The sequence below is a fragment of the Ochlerotatus camptorhynchus genome, unplaced genomic scaffold (assembly GCF_037179485.1).
Source record: "Ochlerotatus camptorhynchus isolate MF236.1 unplaced genomic scaffold, CSIRO-AGI_Acam_v1.1 ptg000485l, whole genome shotgun sequence".
In the NCBI taxonomy this organism is placed as follows: domain Eukaryota; kingdom Metazoa; phylum Arthropoda; class Insecta; order Diptera; family Culicidae; genus Ochlerotatus; species Ochlerotatus camptorhynchus.
The window spans coordinates 369680-384596 of NW_027040970.1; the positions used below are offsets into that span (position 1 = coordinate 369680).

General features: G+C 38.0%; 1 protein-coding gene across 7 annotated transcripts in view; it reads right to left on the reverse strand.

The window, feature by feature from the left end:
• Positions 1-14917, reverse strand: part of LOC135712492 (uncharacterized) — a 173699-nt gene that overhangs the window by 19733 nt on the left and 139049 nt on the right. For 6 of the 7 annotated variants that reach the window (XM_065235433.1, XM_065235435.1, XM_065235436.1 and 3 more), the window contains exons 5-9: positions 10769-10865; positions 9787-10696; positions 9425-9722; positions 9200-9363; positions 8930-9022 (exon numbers count right to left, since the gene is read on the reverse strand). In XM_065235433.1, the coding sequence (XP_065091505.1) occupies positions 8930-9022; positions 9200-9363; positions 9425-9722; positions 9787-10696; positions 10769-10865 (1562 nt within the window). The remainder of the gene's footprint in view (positions 1-8929; positions 9023-9199; positions 9364-9424; positions 9723-9786; positions 10697-10768; positions 10866-14917) is intronic. The other variant, XM_065235439.1, reaches the window with a different exon arrangement.

Consider the following 14917-nt stretch of genomic DNA (forward strand, 5'->3'; position numbering starts at 1 on the left):
ACAGATAGCCTTAGCTCGTTGGAGGCTATTCGATCAATGAGGCCGATGAAGCACTCCTCGTATTTCCTGACCGAAATCCGAGCTAAATTGAGTACTTTATCTAACTGCTACTATACTATCACCTTAGTTTGGGTCCCATCTCATTGCTCTATTCCGGGTAATGAGAAAGCGGACTCGCTAGCAAAGGTGGGCGCTATGGAAGACGATATTTTTGATCGACAAATCGCCTTTGCGGAATTTTTCTCAATTACCCGTCAGCACGTCCTCACCAACTGGCAACAAAACTGGAATGAGAGTGATCTGGGAATATGGTTACATTCTATTCTCCCACAGGTATCGAACAAGCCATGGTTCAATGGATTGGACATGAGCCGTGACTTTATACGTGTCATGTCAAGACTCATGTCCAATCACTACTCGTTAGACTCGCATTTCTTCCGAATCTGGCTCGCAGGCAACAATTTGTGCGCTTGTGGTAGTGGCTATCACGATATCGATCACGTGCTTTGATCATGCACCCGCCATTGTGTTGCTAGATCCAAATTATCCGCATCCCTCAGGGCCCGAGGAAAACAACCTAGAGACATCTTGGCGAGCCGAGATCTCGACTATTTAAATTTAATTTATGTGTTTTTTAAAACGGATCGATCTGAGGATTTAGTAGTTAGTGGCATCTTGTGTTCTCTCAAGTTGCTAGGTCTCCATCGGTGTACCACCATGTTTGTCTTTTTCTCCTGTATGTCGCTTAATTCTAGATCAAGAGCACATTGCTCTAAAAACCTTGGGTTCTCAACCCCTATCCTGCCATCCTTTGTTACAATTTGTTACCCCTAACCTCAAGATAGCCGCGAGTAATCGGCCCCCGCTTTACTAACGTTAGTTTTAAGTGATTTTGTAACCCAAACGATGAATATCGGCTCCGCAAAGCTACGGCAAATCAGCCTGGAAAAATAAACGCATTAAAAAAACGATTTTTGCTGTTTTATTTAATTTTAATTTATCTTACGGCCTCAGAACAGAACAAGTTTCCAAGAACATATATATTGTTAATATTCAGATTTATCAGAAGCTATGTTGTATCCAGATTACGTTATATCGGTGTATGACTGTACTACTATTCTCTAGAAATTCTCCTCAGCTTCAGCAGGTGATGTTCCCTTCTTCAACACTTCCTAAGTATGCTGCCTAAAAATTTAAATTCTTTTTAAGGTTCAGATCCCTTAGGAATTATTATAGCAATTCTCTTGGAATTGATGACCGGAGTTTTTGGAGCTCATTGCGAAATTTTCTAAGAATTGTCCTCAGATTTCCTTTCCGGCTTCGTCATTCAATCGGAATGGAATTATCATCATATTTACCATGTACTTTAACCTTTCTTTTTTTTAATTCACCTGAGTTCTCCCTCTTATTTTGAAATTCACATAATTCCCTATAAAACAGCAAAAAAAAGGTTATCTTCTATTTAATTCAACCTTATTAATTTTGTTATTAATGACCGATACATATTTCGACTACAATGTGCAGTCTTCATCAGTGTCATTCCCTCACAAACTGATGAAGACTGCACATTGTAGTCGAAATACGTATCTGTCATTAATAACAAAATAAATTAAGTGGAATTAAATGGAAGATAATTTTTTTTGCTGGAGCCGGCGCCGGTGGTGTAGTGGTAAGCGTGACTGCTTTCTCACCCCAATGGGTCTGGGTTCAATCCCAGTCGAGGTCGGTGGGATTTTTCTGAGGCATAAAAATCTCTGGTCACGTCTTCCTTCGGAAGGGAAGTAAAGCCGTTGGTCCCGGCCCATGTGTGTTGATGAATGTGTGCGATATCCTACGAAGGTGTGGAAGCTGCCTTCCTGCACATTCGATTGCCGTCAAATGGATGGCAATCGATGTCCGTCGGTGATTGGCACTAGATTGCGAAACAGAGACCGACGTTAAATAAAGGAAAGTAAACATTTTTTGCTGATTAGTTTCAGCATTCCGCTAACAACCCAATTTCATTACTTCAGAATTCCCTTATTTGATAAGCAAAATCTAAATGAATTCTATCTTTGACTTGTCAACCCTTTCTCATAGCTCATTAAATTTTTTGAAGAGAAAAAAAAATCACGAGGTCTTATTATTTTGTCCAGTACTGTAGTTGTATTTGTTAATTATCGATATGTTTCTGAAGAGCTGGAATTGGGCACTTGATTTCAGAGTAATGCCGGACCTAAATGGGGTATATTGTTTCTATGTATGGTAGATCACAATAATTTAAAAAAAATGTTTGAATCGTCTCATACTATTTTTCAATAAAATGCCAAAATTATCTGTTCAAAGAGTATGGAGACCCGCGACCACCTCTTAGGCCACTACCGGATGTCTTGGAATACCAGGGAACAATTTTCGGACAGATCATGGACATGCGACACATCAAATAACAATGTTTTCTTTTTATGTCCAGTACTAGGTAGCAAGGTGCTAGGACAATTTTTATAATGTGGCCACTTTATCGGTCAATCCAGATTATCCGGAGATCCAGAATATGGCCACTATATCCCAAAATATAGTTTCCATATTAAATTCGCTTTGATCTCTTGGTTCTGAACAACATATCACAAGGTTCTAGGACATTTTTTATAATGTGGCCACTTTATCGGTTGTTCCGGATCCTCCTTTAAGCCAGTAGAGTTTCCCTGAGGTCGTATATGGTATATTTACACCATATATACTTAGTACTATCAATTTCCAGTAATATACGTTAATTTAAGTGTAAAATTATGTCGATAGATAGTGGCATTTCCTACTTTAACGGGAACTCGGGTTGATCCCGGCCCTCTATTTTGGTACGCAAAAGTCTCCGGCCAATGAAACTACCACTACCAATCGATTCAGCAGAGTTTTTTCTATGAGAATATGTATAACATGTTGACTGAAACCGTTTGGCAGCCGAGATATTCAATTTAGTCGCGGTTTTGTCAAGTTTTGCCCACTGTGCCTTGGCAGGGATTATTTTCACCACCCCTTAACTATGGGGATCGCTTATGGGTCAATAATCGAAACTTGACTTTCCCCGAATCGGACTTTTTCCAATCGTTAGTCAATGAAGGTATCATATCAGATTCCCAACTAACATTTTTAGCTGCAGATTAGCTTATACAATAAAAACTTGGCTTATACAACTAATTTTTGCCTGTATAAGCTGCAGCTAAAATTGTTTGTTGGGTTAACAGTGCTCTAGCCCAAATGCTTACCGAGATACAGGAAATAGAGTCAGACTAACATCGATTTATTTAAAAAAAAAACAGTAATTCATTTAATCGCACATTCCTCGCACATAGTTGAATAGGTAGTTTCCATGCTTGAAAATGTAATTGAAAGCACATTTTGTAAGCTTTCAAATGAGGTAAACAGTGGTTGCTTCCGATTCATAAAACTAAAAAATATTGGCTGATCCTCAGGCTGATCAAACAACTAATGTACTAGGGTAGGTGTACCAGTGATGGTAAAACATGATGATGTGAAAATTATAGCTTATGATATTTCTATAGGACATTATTGGAATATGTACACCATGATAAGAACGTATAGTCATGATGATTATGGCTATATGATTACCCTACACAAAAATTTTGTTACAGTTAACGTTTGGCTCAAATTTTATGATTATTTTTAAGATACATAGAATTGATTGGTGCCAAATTTGGCGGCGCATCCAAACTAACAGTAAATGACATGAAAAGGGGTCATGCTTGTTAGTAATAAATCGAATTCCAGCATTATTTTGCATATGGACGGAAAGATGAATACTTAGTCCTATTAAATTTTCGATGCATTTATCATCCCTATATTCATAAAGCACATTGTAATCCACGTAGTTTCCGCATAACAAAGTTTTGTCTATCGCAATGGCTTCACGGAAGGAACCATTCAAAATTTACGTAGGAGTTGTTTTTTTTTCTGAAAATAGCAGCCGCAATATGGTAGAATTAATTCTCACTTATTTGTAACATTTGAGAAAATGATAAATCCATTTAATAACAGCCGAATAGAACTCCGATCTTCAACAAGGCTGTTACGCATAACTTTCCCAATCCAAGTCTGAGGTTTGGTAAATATTAAGCAATTCTTGAATTATTGACAAGCAAATAAATAGTTTTCCATACATTGTCCCATACACATTTTAATGTTCTCCTGCAAATAAATTCATTTAAATAGAGCCTTTAAAACAAATCTAAAGAGCTGTGGGGAGCCGAATTGACCCATGTTGTCAAGAGGCACTATTGAGCTTTTCAAAATCATGAAGATTTCCAGGTCATTGTTCAAGACTTCATTGAGGAATCTATGAAAAAATATCGAAGATTAAAAAGTTAAAGGACAATATGATGAAAGGATGGTAGGTCGGAAAAAAAAGGTCGAAGGAACCAATGATCGAAGGAACCAATGATCGAAGGAACAAACAATCAAAGAGGCAAACGGTCGAAAGGACAAACAGTCGAAGGGACAAACGGTTGATGGGACAAACGGTCTAAGGAACAAACAATCGAAGGGACAAACGGGCGAAGGGACAAACGGTCGATGGGACAAACGGTCGGTGGGACAAACAGTCGATGGGACAAACGGTCGATGGGATAAACGGTCTAAGGAACAAACAATCGAAGTGACAAACGGTCGAAGGGACAAATGGTCAAAGGGACAACCGGTCGAAGGGACAAACGGTCAAAAGGACAAACGGTCGAAGGGACAAACGATCGAAGGGATAAACGGTCGAAGGGACAAACGGTCGAAGGAACAAACGATCGAAGGGACAAACGGTCCAAAGGACAAAAGATCGAAAGGACAAATGGTCGAAAGAACAAAAGGATAAAACTCGAATCAAACTTCCAAGACAACAAAAAGTTGTGAGAATAAAACTTGAATACGTTTCATATTGTGTTACATATTGTGTGTGTGGATTCAGATGATTAAATGAAAAATTTCAAACATCAGTGAAAACTTCTCATACTATGGAAAGGCCTACAAGAAAACAATAAAATGTAAATGTTTAATAATTCGATCATGGATTTTGTCTATAAGAACTGCTGAAGAAGAAGTTATCTCTAGAAGTATGAAAAAAATACGAGTATTTAAGATAGATTGTTCAAAATCTTTTACCTGTTCTTTTTTTAAGAAAGAGACATTTTCAGATGTAAGAAATAACTATTATTCAGATCGATATTTTTTAAAAACGTTTATCTTTTTAAGAACTGCTCATGTTACAAATAAAGAGCAAACCCTAAGAGTGCAAAATGATTTTTGAGTTGTCTGAAATAACTGCTCATGTTTTAGATAAGGAGACATCTCCAAGAGTGAGCAAATACAAGGTTGATCGGTAGCTTTAATCTTCCAAAGAACTGCTCATGTCATAAAAAGGGCTCAACTTTAAGAGTGATAAATAGCATATGAACATTTCAGTAAATTTCTCAAATTGCGTCTTAGTTTGGATTGTCTACTTGCTTTAATCAGAATACTGCGTTTTCAACTTTTTGTCCCATTGACTTTTTGTTCTTTCAACCTTTTATCCCCTCGACTTTTTGTCTTTACGAACATTTGTCCCTTCTACCATTTATCAATTCGTCCGTTTTGTCCCTTCGACCTTTCGTCATTTTATTTTGTTTAAATATTCGACCTTTTGTGTCTTCGGTCTTTTGTCTTTTCGACCTTTAGTCTCATTGATCTTTTTCACTTTGGAACTTATCTCCTTCGACCTTTTGTCCTTCATCCTCATGCTCAGTCGGTAAAGGCGCAGCTATAAATCAAGACCATGTTGGAGGCGGGTTTTAAATTTTCGGGTTAGAAAATGTTTCGACTTTTCTGGCCAGTACAGACACGGTATTACCAAGCCGAAGACGGCGGGTTCGATTCCCGGTCTGGTCTAGAACATATTTCTTGTTGAAAATGTGCTCGACTTCCCTGGGCATAGAGTGTCATTGTGCTTGCCACACAATATACAAATCCATGAATTGGTTGACATAGAAACCTCTAAATTAGTAATTTTGGGAGTGCTTCAAAGAACATTAAGATGAGAGTAGGCGAAAAAGAAAGATCCGTATTTAGTCAAATAAGGTTCTCAATAGGTTTGGTTATGTAAACAAAAATGTATGTATCTTCGTCTGTTTTATAACAACTGACAGTTCTACATTCCGTAAGCTGTGTCACTTGTGTACATGCAGGTTCCTACCCAGATAACCAGAATGCACGTATATTCAAATTTGCTTTCGTGATATACAAACAAACAAATCGTATAGAATGCAAAGAAATGGCTTATACGTACAAAAGTGGAGGCCATATACGTGCAAATTTTAATTTAATTTTAAACGATTTGATTTGACATCATATATGATTCAATCTGTAATAACAAATTCACTTTGAAAAGTCTTACGATGTAATCCGATTTGATTTGTGATACAGTACAACGAAAAAATGAATCATCGCATATAGATCGGAAAATTGCATTCTATACGATTTAACTTAAACATAATCCGATGCATGCCATTCTTATATGCGATTTTGACGTAAACTGTAGTAATTTACGATACTATCTGCACATTGTTATACGACTTCTGGTTTTCTGGGTAGTCACAGCGAGTGCTGAACTTACATTTCCAATTGACTTGATGACTACGAACGTGGCAGGCATCATACGATCGACTTTCTGATAGCCAAGAACTGTCAAGAACATCAGAAACAACCCAACAAACAATTTTCACGACGTAAATGCTTTGCTCATTTCATTAATTCAGCCTCAAGCTGCATTAAAATGATATACGATATTAGGCAAGCCTTACTCAACTCTAAACAAGCAAATTTAGTGTTAGTCAGCTACTTATGGTTATAGAGCTTTTTGACGTTTAATCGGCACACACTATTGCACCATTTAAATCGAACGAGTGCGAGCAAGAAGGAAACATGTGTGCTAGAAAGAGAAAGACGATTAAACGTCAAAAATATTTATTGAGACAACACGAGAAAGGGGTAAACCAAAGAGAAATTCGATGACGAGAATCGATCAACAAAGATAGACCCTTTATAGCTGTTGTTCTACTGGTTGAGTTGGGTGTGATTAACTTGAAAAAGGCGCTTGTTAAGCCTTTAATCACTACACAGCTTTATATTGAAGCCGGGTTAAATATTGTTAACGCTATTTTTTTTTTTTTTTTTTGTAGAAAGAATTAATTGATTTTATTTAGCAGCAAATCAAATTATTTGAAATTATTTAGTTACGGCACAACACCCTGCTCCGGAGCCTGGACTCGAACTCGAGACGTTCACATTGTCAAACCTTGACACTGCCAACTAAGCTACGCCAACACTTTGAACTGACGTAAATAATCTATATGCCCTTCTACAACAAGATCGCTGAGTAGAGGCTTTATAATAGTGCACATGTATCACTTTTCTTGACTAGTTAATTCAGCTTTATAAAGGAGCAAAATAAAAGCTGTAAAACTTCACACGTCTAAAAATAAACCTAGTTGATTGTAAAAATGCTTGAACAGTAGCGGTAACACAGGTCATTAGCTGAGTTAGCAGGCTGCTTATTTGTTGAAAAACTCTTTTGATGGTTATATTATTCAGCACGAGTGGTTATTTATGTAAAAGACATTAAACGAGTGATATATTCACTTTATTAGCTTTGTTTTGCAGCTACTAGTTGAAAGTTGATTAATATATGTATAGAAGTGACATTAGCGTTTATTGGCTGCTGTTATCCAGTGCGACTGACAAATTGAATACAGTGATAAACTTGAGTAAACGCTATATAAAACTATTTTGCATAAAACTAGATTTAAGTGAATTTTGTTACAAACAAAGAACAATGAACTATAGGCTCCGTAAAGCTAAAGCGATTGAGCCTTCCAAATAAACGAACTAGTAAAACAAAATGTTGAAAAAATGGCTTATAAAGCTGAAAATGTTAGTTGGGGAAATACTAAATTCTAGACTCTAGGTCCAAAATATGCAGTCATTAATTCAACCCAAACCAAAATCTTCCCTTGAACCGTTATGCGCGTACATAATTCATGAAATCCGGAACATATCGTGATCTTTAGCGTAAAGGACAGGGATTCCTAAGTCAGGGCAGTTCTAGAACTATTCAAATGTAGCAATTAGTGTCGATTGAATCATTCTTCTGTGTATTATATTTAAGTTACAATTAAAGACTCTCAGTTTTGTTAAGGTGAGCCGCTATGGAAGCATTAGAACACAACAACAAAGAAACTAGAACTTCACGTTTGCTGCAATGTAGTAAACAGGGAGTTCCAATGCTTGTGCTCTAGAAAACATTAAGTGATAGGCATCAGGCATCACGATGGCCATCTTTAGACTCTTCAAGGAATCACCTTAAAGCCACGTGATGCGATGGTTGTAATTAGAATTTAAATTTTAAAAGAAAGAGATATTTATAATGTTATTACTCTAAGCTAGATGAATGATTCCATTATCAATGAAATTTCAATCAAGATGTATATTGTGCATTCTAACCGCGCCAAAACATAAAACTTAAGAGGGAATCAATAATAAAGCCATGTAACTGTCAAGTAGGTTGTCCAAATAAGCTTAACACATAAAACTGTTTATCTAAAATTAAATCAGGATTCTATTCAGTAACTACTCAAACAATAAGCTAACATCTAGAAAGCAGCAATATAATTAATACAGTAAATAGTCAGTGGTTAGCCAAAATAGTAACAACACAAAGCTGATGAGCTCAATTAGACATAGAATGTAGCAGAATAGGATGATACGAGTGTATTGTAGCAGGAAGGAGAGCATGAAACGAGAGTAGACCAATGCACAGCATGATGGTCCAACTGGGCCAGAACCCATTCAGAACACTGTGACTCGGTGATCGAGAAAGTAAGAGAAAAGGTGCCCATGAATCGCCCGGAGCATTTCTTACTGCTTTCCAATTCTCTGTTCGTTTCCTCGTATAACTGTTTCCATATGTCCGACAAAGCCACTGGATGGCATATCACCTCTGTAGATCGAGACACTAAGAGAAAAAATAAAAATAAAATTCAAAAAAGCTGGCAATACTGCTCTACCTCACACAAATTAGACACACATCTAGCTCGTTGATATTCGACGACGTTGATACCTCTTGTATTTTAATCATAGATAATTGATAAAGCCCTAAATGTGAGCAATGCAAGTTCAATAAGCTGCTTACCTATACGGGATGTCGCTCAGATTGCTTTGGCTATGAGAATGTGGCACTTTAGTACTATCCTTCACCCCGCATACGGCTAACTCGTGGGCTGAACCAGACAGGCTTCGATCACTTCCACGTCGTTTGGAAAGGCTATTTACCATACCAGTTGCTTGAGAGGCGGGCTGCAATAAAATCATGATTTTTAAAATGTTCATATGCAGTAAGTTTGAAATACAGCGCTACCTGTGACAGAAGCGATGGATTAGGAGCGGTTGCTGTTGATCCCTTTTTCTTCGCTCCACCACCAAATCCAAAGAATCGCTTCTTATGAGACGGTTGAATTGCATTAGCCAACAAACTTTTGTAGTGCTCCGATCGAATGAACCGTGGATAACAATCCTTCTTCAGCAACAGCATATAAATATGTTCGGCTGCCGAATCAAATGCAAATCGTGTCGGATTTTTCAAACCTTGATGAACTTTTTCCATTGTTTTACCATCGATGTTGATCTCACATGGCGCACCTGGCTCGAGAAATTCTCTGAAAAAGTAGCTAGGGTGAATAATCCGTATAAAACAAACATAAACTATTACAGCGCACTTACTCATAAATATCCTTAACCATCCTTGATATCTGCGAATGGGACGACCTCCGCAAGTCATTCACCGCCATCCAAAACCGGATATTTTCATGGGAGTATTCCTTCTTCAAATATGCGGTGAACTCCTGCAAACCCGTCGGATCAGTCACGACCTCCTCGATAGAAATACCCCAGCGCTTCACTCGCTTTTCGGTTGGCACATCAACTAGGGGGTTGTTCATTTGCCAGAAACTCACATCTTCGGTGACCCACGGATTCGATGGAAGTGGTGGATGCATCATTGGATCGTACTCGCTGAATGTTTCAAAGTACGTCACTAGACTTTCACAAGCTTGGGACATCTTCACTCGGTTACGCCCCAGGGAAGCTTTTAAAATTTCCACTTCACGTAGCCAATCATCAACGGTCCGTTTCCGGGGCTTGCCCTGCCGGTCACGAGATGGAATGGGACAGGATTCCAACGGAGTGAATTGACCCGGAGGTGGGCGATGAACTCTCCAATAGGCTCGTTCCTGAGAATCTCCAACAATCTTATCACCTTTCTTTCGCTCCTTTGCCAACCGAACTTGCTCTTCCGCTTGCATGGTGATGAAGTCCCATTTTCCTTTAAGATTTTTGTGCAAGCTGGCCATCGTTTCAGCTTCGTAATCTTCCAGCCCGTGGCGTTGCTTGTTCCGAAGAGACCGTTTTGTAAGATAGATGGCATATTCGATGTTGTCGGGTGCCTTCTGCTGCCACGGCCAGTAGTATGGTGTCTGGAAGCGATACAACGACGAGTCATCCTTCACGACCAGCGTCTTGGAGTCGGAAACGGGAAAAAAGTAGCCGTGCATGCACAGCTGATTGCTGATGTTTAACGCTTCCGACTCTTCGATGACCAACCGCTCCATCAACCATTCGATTAGATCATAGCCTAGTCAGATTTGGGTGGTAAAAGGCTTTAGTGTTGATAATGGAAGTGCGAAAAATTTAATAGTGAACTTACCCATGAACGCAGAAGGAATTGAAGTGAGGAAAAGTTTTTGACTACGTACTGGAACACCCGATTCAGGATCCTGCATCTCGCGTACCAGGCCTTCCATCTGAAAATGAGATAAGTAGTGCTTGTGTGAGTTTTAGACATAACTTGCGAAATTTAATGAAGAGAAAAAGGTCTCGCTGATAGTCCTAATTTGTACTTCGATATTTTTTTTTTACAAAAAGTTACTAAATTTATTAGGAAACTAGCGTTATTTATTTTTAACGATTAGCTTGGGACCGAAGATAGTACCAGAGCTGAGCCAAAAAGTTGAGCTTCGGTACCTTCTGGTCTTAGAGTTACCTCTATGGTACCAACAATCAATACGAAACTATCGACTAACCTATTGGTCCCAAGCAAATCGATTTACGTATCCCATTCCAGTCAAAATTCTAGTACTACACAATGTTTGTTTTGATTCGCTATGAAAGTTTGACAGATAAAATGAGGGGTTATTGGATTTTCCTATGTTTCGAGGGGTGAATCGATTAGCTTGTGACGAAAGATAGTACCAGAGCTGAGCCAAAAAGTTGAGCACATTTCTTCGGGACCTTCTGGTTTTAGAGTAACCTCTATTGTATCACTCCATCACTATTGAGAAATGATGAAGTATTCGATTTTTTTTTACAGTTGGCATTCTTGCATTTATCGCAAGGATTCGAGTCTCATTGAAAGGTCTTGCTTTTTATACTCTTTAGAGTGCTTAAACACCCTCCAAAGGTATGCCCCTTTGTCACTCAAAATTGGACGTGGGACGTACCAGCCCCAGGCTGAAAGCCTCCTTAATAAAGATAAATCAATAAATCAAAATTGAATTCCTTAGCAACAAAATTAAACAATGACACCGATAATGACCATGCATCAGAACCCTAGTCTTAACCACTTCAAACTAGGGAACAACGAATAGAAGATTGGGAATCACATAGATGAAGACTAACTAACTCATTTTTTCCTTGTTTCAAGATCATGCTCAGTGTACAAAGCCGAGTCTTGTTACTATCATTAAGGCATAAAAAGTAACAAGGACTACGATGTGTTCCTTTGATTACTGAAAAATCATGTTACCCTAGTTTGAAGTAGTCAGGACTAGGAATCTAGGTGGTAGATCTTACATCGCGTAACGTACCACGGAAAGGTGATCTACCCACGTTACGGCGCTAATCATTGGATTACTCAGAATTCATTTTGTCATTAAGTTCTCTTTTTCATACATGCACATTTATTTTTTTTATTTTACACCTCGTAATGTTTTCTTGAAGGCCCAAAAGAACATCATCTGAAGGATTTGAACGAAAATAATGATGTAGGAAAGTTCCTTGTGAACATCAATTCAAGTGTATTTAAATAACAGAAAATGGTCCTTGTTTAAAAATCTATTGAAAACGTGCACTATTGTGAAATTATTCAGATTTGATTCTTTAAAGTAGACAAAAATCCAAGAACAAGAACTTTTGGCCAATTTCTAAAATTCATATTTAAGACAGTTGTTGTGCAAATATACAGCCATTCCATAGCTAAACGATATAGTGGTTCTCAGAATTTCGTAACAATTGATAATTTTGTTCCTTATCGCACATTATTTTACCAGTATTTTTTTTTTATGTTGTCATTGAGGTGACCTTTCCATGTTAGGGTGAACCAAAAAACAAAATTTTTTTTTCAAAAATGACTTTTTCAAAATAACCTCCAAATTACAAAATGACAAGCGATCAACGACCTCACGATAACGCTTTGTCAGAAATAGAAAAAAAAAATAATGATATAGTATTCTTCCTTTTCTTCATGACAACCAGTATCCGCAACACAGCTCGCTCGGGCGGGTAGAAGGAAACGACCAAATTGTTGGCAAATTGCTTCACGAAGTAAAGCCGATGATGAGACACATGTGTTAATGGTGTGTTTTTTAATGTCTTTTCTTGATTCCGATCAAGCGTTGTCCTCAACCATGTAGGGTTTTTGATCAAATTTCCGTTGTACTAAGCACAACCCCCGCTTTATCTCTCTTTTTTGAATTGGTTTGAACAAAAATGGATTATTTTTATCAAAGATGACTTCTAAATTTATTCACCTTTCCATGCGTACCGTTGGATTTGATGAAGAGTGACAAGTTGTTGAGATATTGTTTAAAATCTAATACTGCTTCTTGATTCTAAATTCGTTTTACGAGTTACGAGCTGCGCTCTAACGCATTGAAACGCCATTGGATTGTCTTCGTCCTACGGATAAACGTAGAAAATGGGATTCGCTAGGAGCGCTTCTTTTGTTTTGAGAACAATGAGTGTAAATATTCATAAAATGCGCTCTAAATAGGTTTTATGTTGTAGTTAATGAGCTAACGCATCGGAATAAAAGGTTTTATTGATTTGTACACGGCTAAATCATTGATATTATTGATCTTTTCTTATCGATATAACGGTAATGGGCGATTACGACGAAGTAGCGATCTACCCTATATTACAACAAAGCAGGCAAGCAATATATCGTTATCCTTATACCATTCCGATCGAGCTGTGTTGCAGAGAGAGTTTGTCGTAGTAGTCGTAGCAATCGTCTTGTCTGTATGATTGGTTGCTTTATGTGTTTGGATTCGCTGATTTTCATTGATTTATAGATACTGTAAAATGGTCACATAAACGCTAGCCTTAGTGTAAGGCAGCGAAGAAGAGAAGAAATAGCAAAAACGCAAAGTATAATTGCAAAGAGCGCCACGTAGTGTAGCACTTCCTCAACTCCTATTCATGCAAACATGGTGAACAGACCACAAAGAACTCAAAGAAGACGTTCGCTACTTGTTGTTTTTCTTTCGTTCCCTACACCGCACGGAGTCTACCGCTCTTTGTGTGGATCGTTTTCTCCAAGATTAGTTGGAAATGAGTGTGCGAAGCAAATGAGAGAACCACATTCTCTTTGTTGAGTGTTCTGCGATGCATGCACAAAGTTGCTTGGCAAACGCTCTGAGGCACTTTCCAGTCCTGCATAAAATATTATTTGACCACACCGGATAGGGTTTACAGCAGTTTTTATCTTTCCCAATTGTTCAATAAAGGTGTTTTTGTGCTGTCTCAATAGACACACGTGGAACAGGCTGGGCGTAGGAATTTTAATCCATGCCTCTTACGCTGAATGTCACGAGTTCAAGTCTCATAACCGGACAAATCACGAATGACCAAAACAGTGTTAAAGTGACTATAATAATTGTAATACTCTCGGACATGGAGCATAAGGCTAGCTTTTTCTAAGACCTTAAGGTTGTTCAGTTTACTAGACTTGAAGTGAACTAAATAAAAATCATTAGAAATCCCGTTGCGCGAATCGCCAGGACGGGATTCCATTTTCATTTTGATTACTTGGAGTGGCACAACTCCAAGTAATTTTGCCAGTTCTTTTTTGATCTGATCCAGGGATTCACCACTGGGCAGTCCTTTCATGACAACCTTGAACACACGTTCAGTTTTGGTGTCGTAGGTAAAAAAATTGTGCTGCTTCTCAGTAAGATACTTGAGAAGACATTTAAATCAAGGTTGCAAAGACCCATTTCAGCTAAAATAATGTTTTTCGGAATAATAAAACCAAAAGATGGTATGATGGCATGTTTTACTTGTAACTTACAAGAAGAGGTTACAAAGTATGCGTTGGAAACAGAAAATCATGATCGCTGAATGAGTGAGTGAGTTTGTAAAAAATCGCTGATTGTGACACTCATGAAGTGAAATAAACAGGTTTAATATGTCAAACACATTCTTTGCAACCTCTTCTTGTATCCTACTAATTCCAAAGTTGATCATGGCATCTAATTATTTCATAATTTAGAAAAACATTGTTTTAGCTGAAATAAGTCTTTGCTACCTTGATTTAAATCCGTCTAAGGTTTCAGCCAATACACGGCATTCACCCCGACGTCCAATTTGTAGTGAAAACTTAACTTTCACGAAGTTCAAAAGTTCCATGCGAAGAGCATGGAAATCGGAACTGGTTATCACAATAGGGGGAATCTTTTCCTTCTTGACATTAAACCGGGAAAGTTTACTAGAATTTTTCTTGGATGATGGATCATTCTCATCATCCGTGAGCAAATCAAATTGATTACTCAAATTAATTTCATCAGAAGGGGGGTCA